At 42.8% G+C, this 18,945-nt stretch overlaps 1 protein-coding gene across 1 annotated transcript in view; it reads right to left on the reverse strand.

The window, feature by feature from the left end:
• The window catches only part of EIF2AK3 (eukaryotic translation initiation factor 2 alpha kinase 3), a 47,033-nt gene that overhangs the window by 26,672 nt on the left and 1,416 nt on the right, over positions 1 to 18,945 (reverse strand). The window contains exons 2-3 of the mRNA XM_035547446.2: positions 14,614 to 14,743; positions 164 to 358 (exon numbers count right to left, since the gene is read on the reverse strand). Of these exons, the coding sequence (XP_035403339.1) occupies positions 164 to 358; positions 14,614 to 14,743 (325 nt within the window). The remainder of the gene's footprint in view (positions 1 to 163; positions 359 to 14,613; positions 14,744 to 18,945) is intronic.

The raw sequence follows: 18,945 nt of genomic DNA on the forward strand, positions 1-18,945 counted from the left end.
ACCACCACTCCAGCCTGCTGCGTCTGTTTCCCAAGAAATTCAGCTTCTACTTTTTTGTGCTGTGCAGTTGTACACTAGAACCATAGTGCAGTTTAAATCTTAAGGGCAGCCTTTGGCAACACAGCGCTAGAAACAACGACAAGGCAACTTTTCAGGCTCTTACCTTCCCTGTGTATGAGCTCAGCCCATAGCTTGTTAAAGACTTTCCCCCAACTAAGACAACATCCTCGCCCAGCTTGTACGAAGACTCAAGAAGAGATTCCACTGTGAAAGGAACTGCCTCCATGCTCTCACGATCCCGATCCCACTGGAAAAGGTCCCCATCCAAGGAAGGAATTATCATCTTATTCCCAAATACCTAAAAGAATTCAAGGGAACATTAGCTACTATCTAAACACATTTTTAGCAAAACATATACAGATGGCAAATACAAAATGAAGCATTGCATGAGCAAGTACGGTGCTTTATATTCCAACGTCTTACTTCACAGTTGTATATCCCTGTTCAAGGCCAGGCTGGATGGGGCTTTGGGCAGCCTGCACTAGTGGGAGGTGTCCCTGCCCACCATAGGGGGCTGGAATCGGATGGGCTTTAAGGTCCCTTCCAACCCAAACAGTTCTGTGACTCTGTGGTAATCCCAACTGCAGCAAATGTAAAGGGAGAAACATTCCTGAAGAGACTGAACGGTCACTAGTTGAGAAGCAGGCACTGCACGTCATTTGTGATGGTGGTAAGGTTAAAGACAGTGGCATTTTACGTGAAGTTCTACCTTTTTCCACCCCTCACCGCAGCTGATTTACTTCTAAACACACTACCAACCATTCTCTCCAAGTCAGAAGACTGAATTTTGTTGTAAAATAAAAGCTGAGGCTGTATGTGTACTCTGTTGCAGTTAATGGCTACACCAGAATATCCATCCTCCTTTAAAGTTGACAGAGCAATTATCACTGACATCAGAGTTCACATTTCATTTTTGCCTTTTCAGACAGTTCAATCAAGCTTCTCCCCAGATTTTTTTTTATTTTGTTTATATACAGTTCCTTTAATACCCTCTGGCTTTTCCTTAAAAGGCACAATAGGTCAAGATTTTTTCACCAGGATACAGTTTCATCCATTACACAGATTTTTCAAGGAGATCCTCGCTCGGAAGGATGAGTCATTGTCAATGAGTACTAAGGGACTTATTAAGGAACTCATTATCAGCATCATAGACCATAACTAATACCGTGGAGCCACGGTGGCTGTGTCCATCATGAACAGTGAGAAGCTATAATCCATATGATCTTGGTTTTTGAGGATATGGATTAACATGGAAGATGTTAATGCTTTTTCAGACCCTCTGTCCATTTGGGCAATACCTTACAACATAATTACATTAAATCCAGATCCCTTACACATTATAATTTGAAGTCTAGTTCTGGTAAATATGTATTAGTCACTTCAAAAAAAACATATTCCTGCCAGACTGCAAGGCACAGGTTTGTATTGCACAGCCATACAAAAGATCTTCTTGTTATGTGACGATCTGAAACCACATCTTCTGCATGACTAAAGTCTCTAGCATGAGACTTGTTATTTTCACTGGGTCACAGAAGAAAAAACAGGATTAGCAAAGTTGAGATTCACATAAAGAGGGAGAGAAAGTCAGGTCTTGTAAGTGTGTGCATGTCATGACTTATCTCTCTTAGAGACACTGTTTGGTACACCTGATTCAGAGAAACTTCAGGTGAATTACCTGATAATGCTGGTGACTGTATCTAGGGTCCCTAAAGGATCCAAAACCAATGCTTTCTGGTTTTGGAAAGCCTCAGGATGACTGACAGTAAACAATTATTCTCAGGATCACAACATGTAACTGAAGAGATAACAAAAGCAACCCCCTGAGTAGCCACAAAGTTCTTTACAAAGCTAAATGAAGTGTTCTTTCCTTCCCAGATATTTACCTTACAACAAAAGAGGCCAAAACATGTAGGAAAAGACATTGTAATGCAGCATTTCTTGTGCATCACAGCTCTCACAGCCTCCCACGTGGAGGTGGAGGGGTTATACACCTACATACACATGGCTCTATACACACACTTCCAGAAATAAAACAACAAAAGCAAACATTTGTGCACAGGGTCATTTGTAGAAATCACATGATTAGTGGAAAAATAAAGCAAACAAGGTTTATGTAAATGTTCACATTCAAGAGCAGCCTTGTGATCTTCAGAACAAAGACGTACAGATCATGGAAAATAGTTCAACAACAAAAGAAGTCGGCACCAAACTTGCAGCCTTAACCAAGTTGGAGTATTTTGTTAAAACATTCAACACAGAGCAATATGATAGTGGTTTTTTGTAATATATTCTTCCAGAAATGCATAATAGTTACAGTCAGAACTCAGAGCCTGTGCAGATTACTTTGCGTTAATAAATCCTCTGTAAGGCTTCTTCCTGCAGGTGGTTTGGCAAGGACCTGAGCCCGACCTCCAGCAGGATCCAGAAGAAATTCTGCCAGGCTACCAGCCGGCTGAATTCATACAGCATGGGCAAGCTACGTGGGTGCTGCTGGTAGCCAGACAGCTACTTGTGGGTTCTGGCTTTTAGATAACCTTTCTAGAAGCCACAACAGCAAGGGCTGAGCACGCTTTGAGCATCACACTCGTTGCCATGCATTTGAGCAGGCTCCTCGCTGCCCAGGCTGTGGTGCAGACCCAAGTAGTGGGTGCTGAGCAAGAGAGGCTCTCAGGTAGCACTGAGCTCTGGTCACAGCGAGACATGCCACCAGAGGTGCTTCCCTTGTCCCAGTCCCAAAGCTCTCTCTCCTAGGCCTGATGAGTAAATCTTTGGGAAAACTTAGAGAATATGGCAAAATGTTGGCCCTTTCTGGGAACACCACACCCAAACTCCCCCCACGGAAGTACGCTCCCAAAACGTGAGTCAAATAGGGTCACGCCTTGTACATCTTCAAGAATTTCCCAGGAGCGGGGCACTAACTGCTCATCTGATACAGCTTCCATCCCCATCAGCTGCAGACAGACGAGATGGCCCCGGTTAGCTCTGCTGATCACCTGTCCCTGCTCCCAGTCTTGGGAGCAGCACATCCTGCGTGACATTGGGAAGGCTGAGAAAAAACTGCTGTCGGTGAACACATCAGAAAAGCAAGTGCAGGCAGCACGAAGAGCTGTGGTGCTGAAGGACAATGCTGGAGGAGGAATGCATGGGGCTAAACTGAAAACAGATTAAGTGTAAGCTAGGCATTTCAGTTAATAACCACCACAGGTGGGGTATTTCACATCAACTGGAGGAACAGAGGCGAAACCAAATTCCCCTCCTAAGATGAACCTACCTGTAAATGGGATTACAGGACGTGGCTCTGGCAGGGGACTGTACCTAATTGCCACAAAGCTGCTCTCTAACTAAAATGGCTCTATTGTAGTTGAAGAAAGGGGCAGGTGTGCAGATGTGCTTACTTCAGGTGCACACAGGTAACAAAAAGGCATTTGTGGACACACGCCATTCATTGCCTTTTACAAGCGTGGTTTTTGGCACGGAGGCTTCAAAGCACAGCAACAACATCAATTCCTATCAGAGTTCGGCAGCTCCAGCACCTGAGAAGCAGCAAAGGGACTTTCCTTGAAAGTAGCAGCGAGCAGCATCGGCATGCAGCTCAGGTAGAGGAATGACATCACCCCGTATCTCTACAGCATTACCTCATCTGCTAATCCGAGGAGTGAGTCACCCAGGCAGTCAGCTGCAAATCTCTTGGCACAGAAAATGTAGGTTACCACGATGCACTTACACATTCCTCTGATCTGTCAATGTAAATAGCTATTTGTTCAGCTTCACCGGTCAGCAATATGGCACATAATTGTTAAGTGGCTTGTCTTTCAGAAGTAACACTTAAAAAAAAAAAAGCCCTACATTAACTAGCGAGCCCTAAATGAGACGCTGCTCTTTTTGCTCATTAAAGAGTTTGAAGCTGAAGTTCTCCATTGGCTCGGCGCAGGGTGCTGCAGGCCTATCAGCGGCGCTGGCTGCTCAATCTCCAGGCCGACGGGTGAGGTAATGCAGTTTCTAAAAAGCCTTGACAAAAAAGCAAGAAGGCGTAACGATCCGAAATGGCATACGCTACCAGGGAATTTGCTGTCTAGACTCTCTGCTGGAAAGGAGGGCACCGCACGAGAGGTTCCACGACAGGTTGCTTCGGTGCAGGAAGAAAGCTGCTGATTTGTTGTAGGTGGGGGGGAAAAAAGCATCGTGTGAACAGAGATCAAAGAGCTTCCCCGAGCTGTTTAACAGTAAGCCTAACATTCATTCCCCATACCTAACGATCCTTACCATACGAAATATCAAGCATGCTCACGTGCAGACAGCTGAAAAAAATGATGCCACAACAGTTAATAATGTTTTCAGCTGCGCTGGACTTTCCAGTAACTCCAAGAAAATAACTAAGCAGAGATAAACTACTTTCCTTAGAACAGGAAGCATTAGGTCTTTGTTTTTCTAACACCTCAGCTTGTGGTTTTCAAAACTTACTCTTATCATAAGATATCACTCCTGTAAAAGCTTTATTCCAGTTACTAATTAGCTAAGACTAACCTATATGATCTTATGTGATAAGGGTACCTTTTTTGTCTGTTACAGTAATCTTATTGTAGATGTAATCACAAACAAGATCAAAGCCCACATGGGGTATGCTCTTAAAGCTACTTCCCAGGGAGAATTGTCTCTAAGCCCCTTTAAAATTTGTCTAGGCAACATTAGGAGCCAATTATAGCAGCTTCACTATAAAGGGTGGAAACAAGAGTTTGCACAAACGAATCAGGGAAAGAGCACGTAATCACTTTGTTCCACATTAAAAAAAATCGCAGCAGTACAGAGATATCCCTACCATAAACTTTTAGAGGTTTTTCAGGTCACACACACGGCAAGGCTACTAGTTTAGGTGTCTGAACTGATTTACTGCCTGCCTTTTTTCAATATGTATGCAGGAAAGTATCTGCACAGCTGCACTGGTTTATGACTTTCTTCCATTGTAAGTGGCTATTTCTCTGCCTCAGTTTGGATTTCAGCATGGTTAATTCTCCTGTTTTCCCTTCAGGTACCTGCAGCAATTCTGAAGCATAGGGTACTACACTGCAGGGATGACACTGTAGTATTTACCAACAGGAAAATCTTATTCAAAAGAAAAATACACTAGTAAGAAGGGATCAGCTAGAGTATAAGGACATACTTCTCTGCAAACTTTTTGCAAGGTCCACACCACTGACACTTCCTTAAGAAGAAAACAAAGACCCTAGCACAATATTCTGGAAAACAAAAGCTGTCCAGTTAAATTATTCCACTGCCTAAAGCATTGGTAAAAGAGCAGAGAGTTCTCCAGAGCACACAGTGCTGTTTAACTAGCCAACGAAGAATAAAATTGACTGAAAGGGGAGCCCATGATTCACATCAGTCATATGTCAAGTGACCTTCTGAGAGGTACTCAAGGGCAATGAGGAAGCTGAAGCTGGAAATACCTACAGACAGGCTGTCGTCAGTGTCTTGTCTTGAAAAAACTTACTTTCTTGTAGATACCTCCACTTCTAATTCAGCATGACAATTGTTTATCAAGTACGTACCTGCTCCTACCTGCATCCTGTTTGTTAGCCAGTGTATGTGCTGAAAACATCTTCAAGATCAGGACTGTGAGAAAGGTTTTCTTGAACTTCTGGTGCACTGGTATTTGCTTCGCAGTTTATGGAGCCAGAAGGACACTGCCTGCCTTCTCTGAAGGGAAAGGACAGCCTGAGCCAGGCTGGCATGGCAGAGAAGCCAAGGCAATAGGTTTTTATCTCAGCCAGATTGTGATGAAGTGAAAAGGCATGCCAGCCTTCCAAGGAATAGTCACTGCATGAGATTCTAAAACACAGGATGACTTTTACCCAGAAACAGGAATTCACAGGATTTCAGAAGCATCCTAGCCTAGCCCCTGCTCCTGCCCATGCCAAGATCTGTACGAAAGAAGTTTCTCTCTTTGCTCTTCTTCCACCATCTTGCCATACTCCACTACCCGGTAGTTTCTACTTCATTTTTCATTGGCTAGAAAAGCTGGAAGAGACTGGGACAAGTCATGAGTTTAATTTCTGTAGCCCTGTTTATCATGAATGGTGAGTGCAAGGTACAGGCATGGAGCTGAAGCGATGTAATCCTGTGCCTGGGCAAGTACTAGAGAACCTGTTTGAAAACTCCTTTTTCCTGTTTCCTCAAAGCAACACCTGCAACACGCTTCCAACAACTTCACTGAATGACTGCAGTCGGCATCTCTGGCACAATTCTACACTGCAGACCTTAAAACCTGATCAAGCGTCAGGACCCTGGTTGCCTTTTACACTATGCACCACACCAGCTCGAGAATGAAAGTCCCCTTGCCAGCATCAGGGGCACGGTATCATGTTAGGCTCAAGTTTGCCATTAGAAGAATTAGCCCTACCCTGTCCTCTGCCCTCCCTTGAGCAGCCACGCAGCAAAACAGAGGAACTAGAGCAACCGCAGCGTGTTAACCAGCCTGCCCCAGCTTCAAAAGGGATCAGTTCCCCAACGCTGTTCGCTGTGCAATCAAAACAGCCCCTTCTGAAGAAGGCCAGCAAACTAAAATACCACTGTTACTTTAATCACAGTCAAACAAGACTTGGGATTTTGACTACAGAGATGCCAGCCTGCCTCGCTGCCATGGCAACAGACTTTTTAAAACTGTTCTCCTTAATAATCAAAAACGCACAGTGCTTTAGGAACGACTTTATTTTGACATTATTCCATCCCCCTCTTTCACGTAGCAAGTTTTGTTCAAAAGGAAAGACTTCAGTCTTCTGGAAGTTAAGAGCAGTCCTTTCCAAGGCATGCTGGAGCTGCTGCTACTGAGCCCAGCACTGAGGTCACTGAAACCAAGGGCGCATTTGGGAAAAGATCAGTAAGGAAAGTGAAAATTACCCCAAAGCTCACTCCTACGGAAACAGGCACTGTACAGAAGCTCATTAGCTACCATGTTTTAAGATGTTTTAACTCCCCCTCGGCCCAAATCTATCTTGCAGGACTACACAAGCTCCTACAGGACCACTAGGAAGAACCTAAGTGAGATGCTTCTCTTAAGAGATGGGGAAAATGGGCAAAAACACCAACCCACATCACTTCGGGGGTTTAGGATTTAAGTCTATCTTTGCCAGGCCCTGTGCATTTCTTCCCCAAACCTGCCTGCACAGGGTGGTTTTTTAGGTAAGGACACAAAGTCCCTGTGTCTTGAAAAATGGAGTCACAGAGCAAGTCCTACAAGAAAAGAGAGCCCGATACAGGAGGATAAGAGAAGATGGCAAATGCAGTGTCCTCGTTCAAGGATGTAGAGACCACGGAGAGGTTAGAGGACAGAAGGCACAAAACACGCAGTGACTCTGACAGAAAGATTAATAGGGTTACCTGTGGATAGAGGGTAAAGTCCAAATGAAAATTGGAAATGAGATGTCAGCGGCCGTGCTGCTAGAGGAATGATTTGCTAAACTGTCTAAAATGCTTAGTGCTTGAAACAAGCCCTTTCTTGTACAGGCAGAGATACAGGCTGCAAGCTCAAAACGGGTTTAGGGCAGAATAAATCGCTGTGTTGTATTTTGGGCAGTAAGCTCCACATATCTAAGTCATCCATTCTCTGTTCTGCAATGGGTATTTGTCTAGGCATTACTAGAGCCGATCCATTTCCAACTCTGTAAACACCAGAAGCATTTAACAGACAACACAAAACATGCAGCGTACCATGTGTAATTAAATTACCAGCTACCATCAAGACAACTAAACAACACGGACAGCAAGCTGATGATGAACGACGTTTCCAAGCTCTGCTCCAATGCATTTTGACCACGTCTGCCAGCGTGGCAGATGAAAGTCGGCCACAACCATTAGCCCAGAGTGCCTCTGTCAGAGAAAACTTTGCTGGCACTGTTCGAGGAAGAGCATCGCTGGTGATGCTCCGGGCTGAGCGCTCCGCTATCACACAAGCCACACACTTGTTATTCTAGCTCCCCACGTGCCCTGTAACGGAAGCTGTCCCCCCCAGACATCGTTACAGCATGAGTTAGAGGACACGTGTCAGCACTTTATCAGAGCTTCATCAGTGCTAACTGCATTAAGTGTCAGCAAGAAAGCCACCGAGCTGCAGTTATAGGAAGCTGTTTGGTTTTTTTTAATTGAACGAGTCATTAAACTCCGATGATTGTCTTTGAAAACGTGCATCTTGATAAATGCATACAGCCGCTTGTCTAAGCAGGGTGACAAATAGATCTGTTGCAAAAAACACGATGCTGCATCACACTAACCCCCCAACTCAGCTCAGGTATCCACCACCGAGTCCTCCTCCCCACAGACTTACCACTTCACATTAAAAAGTTCAGCTGGATTTTCTACAAAAGCACAACTTCAAGCTATCCAGACACTTAAAACCAATTACTCCCTTGCCATTGATATTCTGATCACTGCTTCTGGCCTTATTAAAGAGGTATTTTCAGGATAACTATAAATCATTTTTTTTAATCTCACCCAGAAAGCAGAGGTTTATACTCAGAAATGCACAGGTAGCCAAGTTCTCAAAGCATGGCCCCTCTTCATTGCCAAGCTCACCTCACACGTTTCCAGCAACAGAAAGAAAAAACTGTTTGAGTCATCAGTAATCATAATACATCTGTGTAGTTAAAGAGCAGCCGCATCTATTCTCTTCTTGTAAAACACAGGCTCCACTCCCCTTGATAGCCCTAATAAGCCTTCTCTGCCTCAATTGCAATTAGAATTTATCTTCCTTTGAAGTACAATTCTGGACACTCACTCCTTATTCATTATGAGCTTTTCCAGGACCATTTAAGACTCTTAATCTCTCTCTGCCCTCAGGCAGCGTGGGATCACATTTCCTTCCCCTGCAGAGAAATTGAGATGGCAGCTGATAACCTGTCACAGGATCTCTTAGCACACAGGATTCTCAGTTTTAAATTGATCACCTCTGACCTTCAACAAAACTGTTATCAGTCCCTGCATCTTGTATTTCATTTAGTACAGTTTAATTCCATTTCTATTACAGAGAACATCTATGATGGAGAACTGGCTTACGCCCCAGCCCTCCTTTAGAGGAACGATACCTCCAGCTCTCAGAGCATCTGGCGGTCCTACATCTGTCCCAGCAGTGCACAAAAGTAAAGATGAGCTACAGGACAAGGAACTCTACTAATAAACTCTTCCAAACTACTAAAATTATGTTGCTTCACCTGCATGGAAATAGGTTTTTGCCCAGTTAGTCATCTCGATACCAAGTCCATTGATTTAAATACTCTGCCTGCTTGACCTAAGTGAAGATTTGGGGATTTGCAACTGGTTGCAACACAGTAGGGATGGAAAATAATTTTGCAGCATCACTAGAAACTTAAAACATTTATATTCTTCGCTTTCTGGAGTAAAATTTTGCTGTAGTTTTACATACTAAGGCACAGAGAGCCAACTTCTTATTCCATGCTTACAGAAGTCTGACCCCACCACCCAGCATTTGCTCCTGCAAGCACTCTTCCAAGCGCTAAGCAGAACAGACTGCTTCTGCTGCTGCTGCGTCCCCATGCCAGCTGTTTTAAGATGCATAAATACATTTAAAGTTACGATTAACCCTAGTGAGAGAGGCAGACCCATTTGTTTGTAAGCAAAAAGCCAGTAAGTACAGAGAAAGGCATCTTCTCAGTGTGCATGTAGTCTGAGATGCACCTCCAGTTGTTTTCACCAGTGACTGCTGAGAGAGCCAGAACGGATTTGTACAGGTTTGCTAGAAATTCCGAATATTCAGCACCGTAGTCAAAAGCTGCTGTAATAACCCTTGAAGTGAATGCACTTGAACAAGTATGACTGACAGTCCTAAGTACTCCCCACCCATGCTGCAAGCAACCACATCTCAGCTTGTCATTGGATGGTATTTACAGGCAATGACTTAATTGAAAAAAATAACCAAAGTAGAAAACCACGGGCCAAACAAAAACCTCGTTTTTATTCAGGCTAAAATGCTGCCGCAGGGGTGCCTTAAGTGGTGGGTGTGATTTTCCTGAAGCTGATGTCACAAGATTTCTCTTTCAATGAGACAAATTATCCGCCCGCCCCTAACCTCTGGGAGGGCACATAAAAGAGAACCCAGAAATCCCAAGTCAACATCCCCAGAGGGCATGTTGACCTCCTGTCTTGCCCTGACCCACTGCAGTGTAGGTTTTGTTATTTCTTCTGCCCTGAAATGTAAGAGGCCAAAGGATGAGAGTTGCTGAATTCCTTCCTGTGTTCCCAAAGCAACCCAGGGCACCTTTTGACCCTTCTCTGGCCACAACTGGGTGCAGCAGTTGCTTTATCCAATGCACAAAGTCCAGGCATACAATGCCTTAAAGGGATTCCCAGATGTCTGGACGCTTCACTGCAGAAATTCCTGTTTCTTTTGGAGAATCAAAACATCGAAAAATTTAAAGTGCTTATGATGCAGATAGAGAAAAACAAAACATTTATATTGTGAACTAAAGCCTGTAACTAGTAGAGATTTGGAGACTTTGAAGTCTTCCCCAGTCATCTGCTCTAAGCATCACCCTGTCCTCTCCAAAGGACAAAAAAAAGGAACAAACGGCTTGAGATATCTATGGATTCTTTGCCTACAGTGCAATTAGTTTTCAGCTGACTTCAGTATAAAACTTCTCTGCATCTCCACATTTCTCTGGAAGAAAACAATAATCCTGGGCTATCCCACAAAGAACTGCCACTTAGGTCCAAAAACAGATCTCCCAGATCCCTAAGGCTGTAGAAAAGCTTATTTTGAGTTGCTACGCTAAGAGCTTTTAGAGCAATAAGGATGTTGATGAATTTTACAATTCATAACCAAAATTATTTCATTTTTCCAGTATACTGTGGCATGTTCACTATGACTCCTACAGATGTCAGGCTGGTAGACCTGACATCTCATTTTGTCCCATGATCCCAAACCTCTCAAATAAGGAAGTAAGGTTCTTACTCAGGGATTAGTCTGTAACAAGAGACTTACGAGCCAAGGCAGTTACTTTTACCCAGTACATATGATTTGAGCCACCCTGCCAGGCTGAACTCCCTGCAGCATCCCTGACAGTGCACAAAAAAGTGTCAGCCATGGATGTATTTTTAAGCTGTTACTCTCACATCATCACCATCAAGTATCCTACTTGTTTTTCTCCAGTCTCATCACACAGGAGAAAACAAGCTACCAGCCTTTTCACAGCAGTGTCTTTACAGATTATCCATCTTGCAGTAGGCTTTTTTCTGTCTACCATTTCTTCTCCAGCCTCCCACTGATCATGCACACCTCTTCTGGCCAGTGATTTCAATATAGGGGCAAGCTTACACCTAAACTTCTTTCATATGGTAGTATAGGGAAGAAAGAAGCCCGTTAAGCAATTTGGTATAAAGCTATGCAGGTAAAAGAACACATCACCCGTGTCAGGAAGTGACAGCAGTCTCGACGATGTGTATAAACCCTTTCTGCTGCTTGAGAGGCAGCCCTCTATTTTAACAGGCTGATTCTCCCAAAGGTATTCGCTTCTAAGTACAGACAGTATATTCAATACTAAGCTTAAATTTAAAGAGTAAACAAGTGTGTTTGCATTAAAAGTGCACTTTTGGAAAAGGTGCGAGTCAATGACTTTACCCTAAACTTCAGGGAGCAATCTTTATGTGCAAGTAGCAATAAATCTTGAAGTTACACAGGGAAATAGTTTTTAAATTTTACTGCACAAGACTGAAACGTGGCCTCATACATTTGCAGCATTGGCACCCTGACCATGGTTGTACACATTGGAGCTTAGAGCCAAGGAAAGAATTTTACTATTGCAGTTACCCAAACAATTAGTCGTTCAGCAGACTTCCCTTTCTAATTGATCTGTTCGCATAACAAATGATGAACATCTCTCTTGTCAGCATCTTAAGCAGCAGTTTCAAGATCTGAAGTGTTTGACAGAGCTGCTGGAACATTTGAAATTTTACTACCTCACTTTTCTAATTAACACATGAGCTTCAGACAGTCAAGCTGACATTTTACAGTTAAGCAGAGGAAGTAACTATAGCTCTATTAAACACTCAAGTTTGAATTCCCAATGCCTTTTCTTAAAAGGCATTCGGAAATTGATTTCATGCTTTTGCACCAAGACTCGGAATTAGAGTTCATTGCACTCACCCAAAATAGTTAAAATTTAAAAAAATCCAAAGGATTAAGACATAGCAGCAAACACTTCCCTCATTCTGAAGAAACACAACACGACTCCAAGTGTAATGCAGACGAAATTTCTCACCTGCCATTTCTTGCAAGATGTAGGTTAACAGCTTACATAATGATACTCTTTTATGCAGAATATAATATTGTGGTTGCAAGCGCAGAGAACTCTTCTACCTCAAAAATGTTGGAAGAGGAAGAAAAAGCCTCAATAGTTACTCTGAGAGAGTAAAATATACCACATGCCCAAATCAGAAAGGAAACACTGGAGACAGACTTTGAGACCTTAATGAATTTAATATATTGACCCAAAAGAGTAGTCCCAACAAATTTAATGAGGCCAACTGGTACCTCAAGAAGCCTCTAGATTCACTGCAGTATCTTTCAGGCGATGCTGACAGCAGATTAAACACTTATATTGAAATGTATTTGTGTAGAATAATTGGAGTATTCATTACTTACATTTTTCTAAGCTTTATTTCTTCACTTAAACGCTGTTTTTTACATGATGGTAAATCTAAAAGACCTATGTTCACAACTCTTAACAGCTTCTGAAAGGCCAGAATAGATTATTACTTGTAATTCACAAGTTCTCCCCTAACGTCTGCATCTTAACTGACAAAACCTTGAGCCTTTGGCCACAGTCATAGAAATACAGCAATTTGAAAGCCCATCTGAAAACATCTCATATGTTTAACAACACTCTTTAAAAGCGATGAGTCCTGTAGCCTACTAACTTGTAGCCACAGAAGGGAACTATATATTGCATGGACAAAGGACAATTTCTGCTGTTCCGGCATCAACCTTCAGTTTCTAAAGTCACATCACACTGCAAGAAGATCAAAACTCTGGCCAGATCGGTTCAGTCACAAAAATCTGGATTTGCAAGATGCAAGAACACTTCCGTAATAATAAATGCTTGAATTCTTGAAATCTTTGAATTTGAATCTGGGATCACATCTTCATTTTTAAGAAAGAATGAAGTTTGTATTTGCATAGATTTCTAGTGTTTGTTTTACACATGGCTGTTTTATTTTCACTGACCTCATCTCAAACTGTTCAGAGCAACAGGTAACAGACAAGTATTTCAAGTTACTGGTATTGAAAATATTTGGGAAGGACAGCAGTTCCAAGCAGACACTTTCCCCTTTACGGAGCTCTTTACAATTTTTATAGTCCTTTCAATTCTGCCCTAGAACATAGTTTTACTAAAATTCTTCATTTTTTTTTCTTTAACAAAGAAATTTAAACAAAAATATATCTGAACAAGTATCAAAAAGTTGCATCCATAAATAAAACTCTCTCTCAGAAACAAGGGAACAGAAGTCAACATTCACATCACTTTCGCAATCAGTCTCAGCAATGGTTATTAATAGTTCTCACCCTTTTGTTACCAAAGCAAACTAAATCTTTCATTAGACTGTTTCAGTGAAAAGAAGAGGTCACAAAAAGTAGACAGCACCACAGGCAAGATGCTCACGCAGTCTGAATGTCCCTTCAACTTCCATTCTCTGTTGGTCGTCATGTAGAAGCAGGATATAAGACTGGTTATCAAACCCAACCATCCTTGACGGTGAAGGACCACGCGCTCTGCCAACATCACAAACTACCTCAGAGTTGGTGTATTTATTCTTCCTAATTGTAGGAGTGAATGAGTCATGGATATCACTTCAAGGCAGGAAGTAAAAAAGAACAGAAAACCACCTTCCTTCTAATTTCTAGCTTATGTTTACTCAAGACTGGTGGAAATACAACCAGTGATGGCGGAAACGGCACCAAACAAGGAATTTTACCGTCTGAATTTCCTCGTTACAGCTCATCCACAAGAAATGATGCAACCTTTCCCCACTCCGTACTTCAGGGTGACCTTCAATGCTCTATTTCATTGCAAACATTTTATTTTATAGGCAGCCTGCTTATCTAGTATAAGAAATAATCTTTTGTTCGTCTGCTAAGTCACAAGGACTTTTGCTTTTGTTGAAGAGGAAAAAAAAGATATCAGCACTTGCCAAAACACACTAGTAATACAAAGCAGATGATCCTTCTGTTTGCTCCAATTTACAAGTAACTTGTTTCCAATCAGCAACTGCACACAGTTCCCAAACCTGGTTACATCATCTAGTTTGATGTTAGTTCATCTAGTTTTGTCACATATGTCAATGCCAGCACTACAATGCTGACCCACTCCAGTTTGAAATGGAAACTGGATGTAAGCACCCCAAAGAAAGTTTGGGAACAGTTGTCAAACTTTGTCCATTCTGAGTTTGCTGCAATTTCTAACATCTGTTAAACATGGGAGAAACAGCAGTCATTTTATTATAGAAAATACGTTGTTAAAAGATTTAGTTAGGAGAGAGATAAAGCCTTACCTCTGGTTTACTAAGACTGGATGACACCAGAGAACCCGATCCGACATCTAGATCCCACTGTTTCCTCCCGCTATTTTCTGGATCCAGCGCAGCAATCCGTCCATCCAAAGTGCTGATAATTACTAGAGATCTGCAAGGGGGAACATTCACAGTAAGAGCTCCAGCAATATATCATTTATCAGTTGGCTGTTTTCTGAAGTTGGAAACCCACTGCATTAATACAAAGTCAAGTCAACATATGCCACAAAACAGGATTTGATCGTTCCACCCTGACCAACAAGGGAAAATAGAAAAGTTGAAGCCTGGGGCTGGATACCAAACAAGTTCACGTGCTGCAAGACTCTTTCAGAGTTCAGTTCCAGAGGGAGAGAGCTGATTTCTTGCTCTCACATACACGTGTTGCCACTGCAACACTGGATGAGATCTTCCTCTTTTTAGGTATTTTAAGAACAGCACAGACCCTATTTATTCCACAGGGATCTTTAACACGCCCTTCCAAACAATCCAAACCTGAAACAATTAACCAAGCAAGTACATAAAGATTAAGTCACACCTAAGTAAGTTTTCATTGCTTCTGGATGAAACACTGATATCCTTGAAGGCATTTAACAGCATCTCATAACAAAACAAGTCTTACCCAAGAAACACTCAGGACACTACAAACAACATCCAGCCACTACGGACGGCAAAGCAAGCAAATTGCCTTATGCCACTTCTTTAAGGAGCCTGTGCAGGAACACACGGCAACAGCAAGCTAGCTCTTGGTTTCTGCAGAACCTGAAGCTTATCAATTTTCTGACACAGCAGTACAATCAGAACAAGCATTTCTGATCGGGCTAGAATTCAAGCATTATTTAAAAAAAAATCACTCCACACACAATGAATGACCAGTGAAAAAACACTGACAAGGCACTTTTGAAGGGCCTTTTCTCCCTTGAAAGTTGTTTCGCTCTGACCTGAAAAAGCAGGGGACGTGCAGGCAGCTGGGGCTTGCTGCAAGCTCACCAAGTTTCAGAGGCTGTAGGAGCAGAGCTCGATCGCTTTACAGACTGCTTGCACCGAGGGGGGCTGGATTTACTGACCCAGAAGGACTTTTTTTATAGACAGCGCTTTCAATGAGAATAAGGAGCTGTGCAAATAAGCCTGATGAGCAGATTGCAGGGGAGGAGGGGACTGTAGCGCTCATTCAGACAAGCAAAAGAATTTGGAAACAATAAGGGTCACCAAATTACTGTGCAGAACTCCAACCAGATATATTCACTTGTCCAAGGTTACCAGTGCAGTAAGCTGAAGTTTAGAGAGGAAATCACGGGGGCTATCATTTTTCTTTAAGGAAGAAAAGCTAAAATCATCATCTTAAAAACACGTTCAAGGGCAGCAACTTACATCACCTACAGGGGTCATCTAAAACATTGCGGTTTTACATGTAAAAGTAACCCACGCATTTTCAGAGAACCCTATACTGTACTATATGCATTGTATTATTAACAGTTAGAAAATTAAATGCATCTTCAACCTGTACCAACAACAGTGCTGCAGCCCTCCTTTCTGGAGGTAGCCAAGCATCGCGTTCCTCCAAGCTGCTTAGTTTAAGGAACTCTTCGAAGAGTGCCACTTGTGCAAACACTTGAACAGAACACGTGAGTTTTTATAAACCGAGTACACTTAATTATTCCACCCGTGCAGAACCCAAGACCGGGTTAATAACCAACCCGACTGCAGCAGACTCTGTTCCCAAGCACTGTCAACAAGGGCTCGCACACCAGCAGTCTTGGACACACATTTAACAGGGTCTGTTTGCGTTATGCTACAACGATTTATCCAAAGCCCTATGGCATTGCAGAAAAATATTATTCCAAGTGGATCTGCTTCAGTTTTATGTTGATCCAGCTGACAACTTGGTTATAAAAAAGGTAGAACCACAGCTAGAACGGAGGGAATCTTGGCAGCGACGCCGTAGAGAAGACAAACCCTAACGTCATGTGGTGAAATGTTTCCTACCTACCTTCTCCCATTGGTTTCCTTCTCGTTTTATCCCTCAAGTACGGAATATTTTATGCCCTTGTGCCTTACCTTTTTATATCAGCTTTCCTCACCAGATGCAAGCCGCAGCCTTCCCCGGGAGTTCTCATTACTGAAGCCCTGCCACCCAACAGGGCGGCTTCTGAATGACCTCGAGTCACTCAAATCACAGTGCAACTGCTCCTAATTTTTAAGTTTAGCTGCTTTAGAATGGTAAAACCACCAAACATGCCTTTGGAGGGAGCTTCTGTACCAGGAGCACACACTCCTGGTAAACTGGGTGACCAGCCCCTGCTGTGTACCTGAAAAATCCCCTGGGCACTTGGGGCAGCAGCACTGGGATGCTGGACTTCGTTTCACAACCTCCACCTACAGAGCAAACGCCTGGGTGAGACACAGGGCCAGGACCAAGCCAGCCAGACCCTCCCGGCTAAATCTTGCAACCTTTAGTCCTGCATCTAGGTGCAAGGAAAACGTGTTTCTGCCTTTTTTTTTTTTTTAAATGAGTAACTCATTTTAAACAAAATAGTCATGTTTCTGGTCCAATCTTGATCTTGCTCTTCAACAATATTCCTGCCTATCACAAAAAATGTGAAAGACTCCTTGTTCTTGTACGAAAATCCTTGGTTACTTACTCTGTTTCTTTGTAAGTTAAAATCTAAATAAGCTCTCCCCATCTCTGACCGACTTCAGCAGCTTAAAACCCTGTCACTTGACCTCTAATTGGTTTAATTTCTGTAATTTCTCTACCTGTGCCCTACTCAGACTGATGCTTGTGTTGTATTTTCTCACTAGCACATCTGCTAAGTTTCTCCCCTTTCTCTGTGCAATTCCACTGCTTGTTGCTTTGAGCACTGACAACAGGAAGCGATGACAGGAAAAAACGGTTTTCCCATCTTTTGGACATTCTGATCAATCACTAGATTACTAGATTCTGATAAACCCAATTTAGATGGCTTCAAGAAACTACTTCAGTTGAAAAAAGGGGGAAAGCCACTTGCTTTTTGTCACCCCATTGTGCTATCTTAGGGTAACTGTAACTTGTAACACCAAATTCTTACACACGCCAGCAGCATATGGCTGTGTGAAAAGTTACTCAAGAATAAAGACCCATCCTTTAGGAACTGTTACTGGTTCCAGACATTAGGACTGTAACTGCAATTATAGACATCAAAATCAAATAGTGATATTCTTGATGCATCTTCAGGACACATAATCATCGAACTGCAAGGAAAGGAATTTCCTCATCAGCCAAAACGGTTAAGCCTGATGAACTTGATTATTCTCTGCAAAACCATACCTTATCACCGGCAGTATCAGCACCACCTCCTGCCTGAGGCAGCACTTACAGGCTACAAGAAGCCTAACGCAGCAACGTTAAGAGTTTTCTGAGGTTTCCACCAAGGCAGACCTCAATTTTGCATACCGTCCCACACAAAACACCAACTGCCCGACCTGAGGTCAAAGGTAAAAAGGCCAAAACCCACAACCAGGATGTTTAGAAAGTGAGGGAGACAAACAACAATAAGATTGCAAGCATAGCAAGGTATTTGTTGAAAATCAGCCACGAACCACTAGTGAGTGAATCACATCCCATACCGCTAGGTAAGGGGATAAAAACACAAACACACACCAGCATCACAGTAGTCTCCACAAGCCTGGATGAGACAGAAAAAAACACAACGGAATCACTCCTAACTCCAAACCAGGCAATGAGCTGAACTTCAGGATGCATGGAGCAGGCACCTGGTAAGCAAACACCAGTAAATACACACACATCTTCACCTTGTCTCCAGCTGGTGCTCCAGAACACGTGAGGAACCCGTAACAGGGGGGCTGAAAATCCCTTTTGGGCTCTTACAGGTGGCCCCAGCAGCAGGATTAAAGCAAGGGAGCAGCACAGCACATACAAATAGCTGTAATCACAGCTGCTGACAGACTGTGCTAATGCTATACAGCCACATTTTATTTGTACTTTGTCAGTATGAAAAAGCATCTGGGTGTACTTTTTCTTTCCCCACACAGCATCTATAAATAGCCTCCACGGTTGAATGAAAGTCTGTTTTCTTACCATTTCCTAGCCTCTGTCACTCACAACAGGAGGTTGTTATGGAAGCACATTTATAAAGTTCCCTCTCAGAACTCAAAGAGCCTGCTACAAACTTCTACTTCCACTTACAAAAGGCCAGCCCCGGGACTTCAAATCATTGAGTACAACCCGTCACAAATACACCAGGTTTGGAGAACAGGTGCCCTGAACACAGCCCTGTTCTACTTTACAGCAGCTCAGCCCTCTTATTTACCTACAGA

The sequence above is a fragment of the Cygnus atratus genome, chromosome 4 (assembly GCF_013377495.2).
Source record: "Cygnus atratus isolate AKBS03 ecotype Queensland, Australia chromosome 4, CAtr_DNAZoo_HiC_assembly, whole genome shotgun sequence".
NCBI classification, from domain to species: Eukaryota; Metazoa; Chordata; class Aves; order Anseriformes; family Anatidae; genus Cygnus; species Cygnus atratus.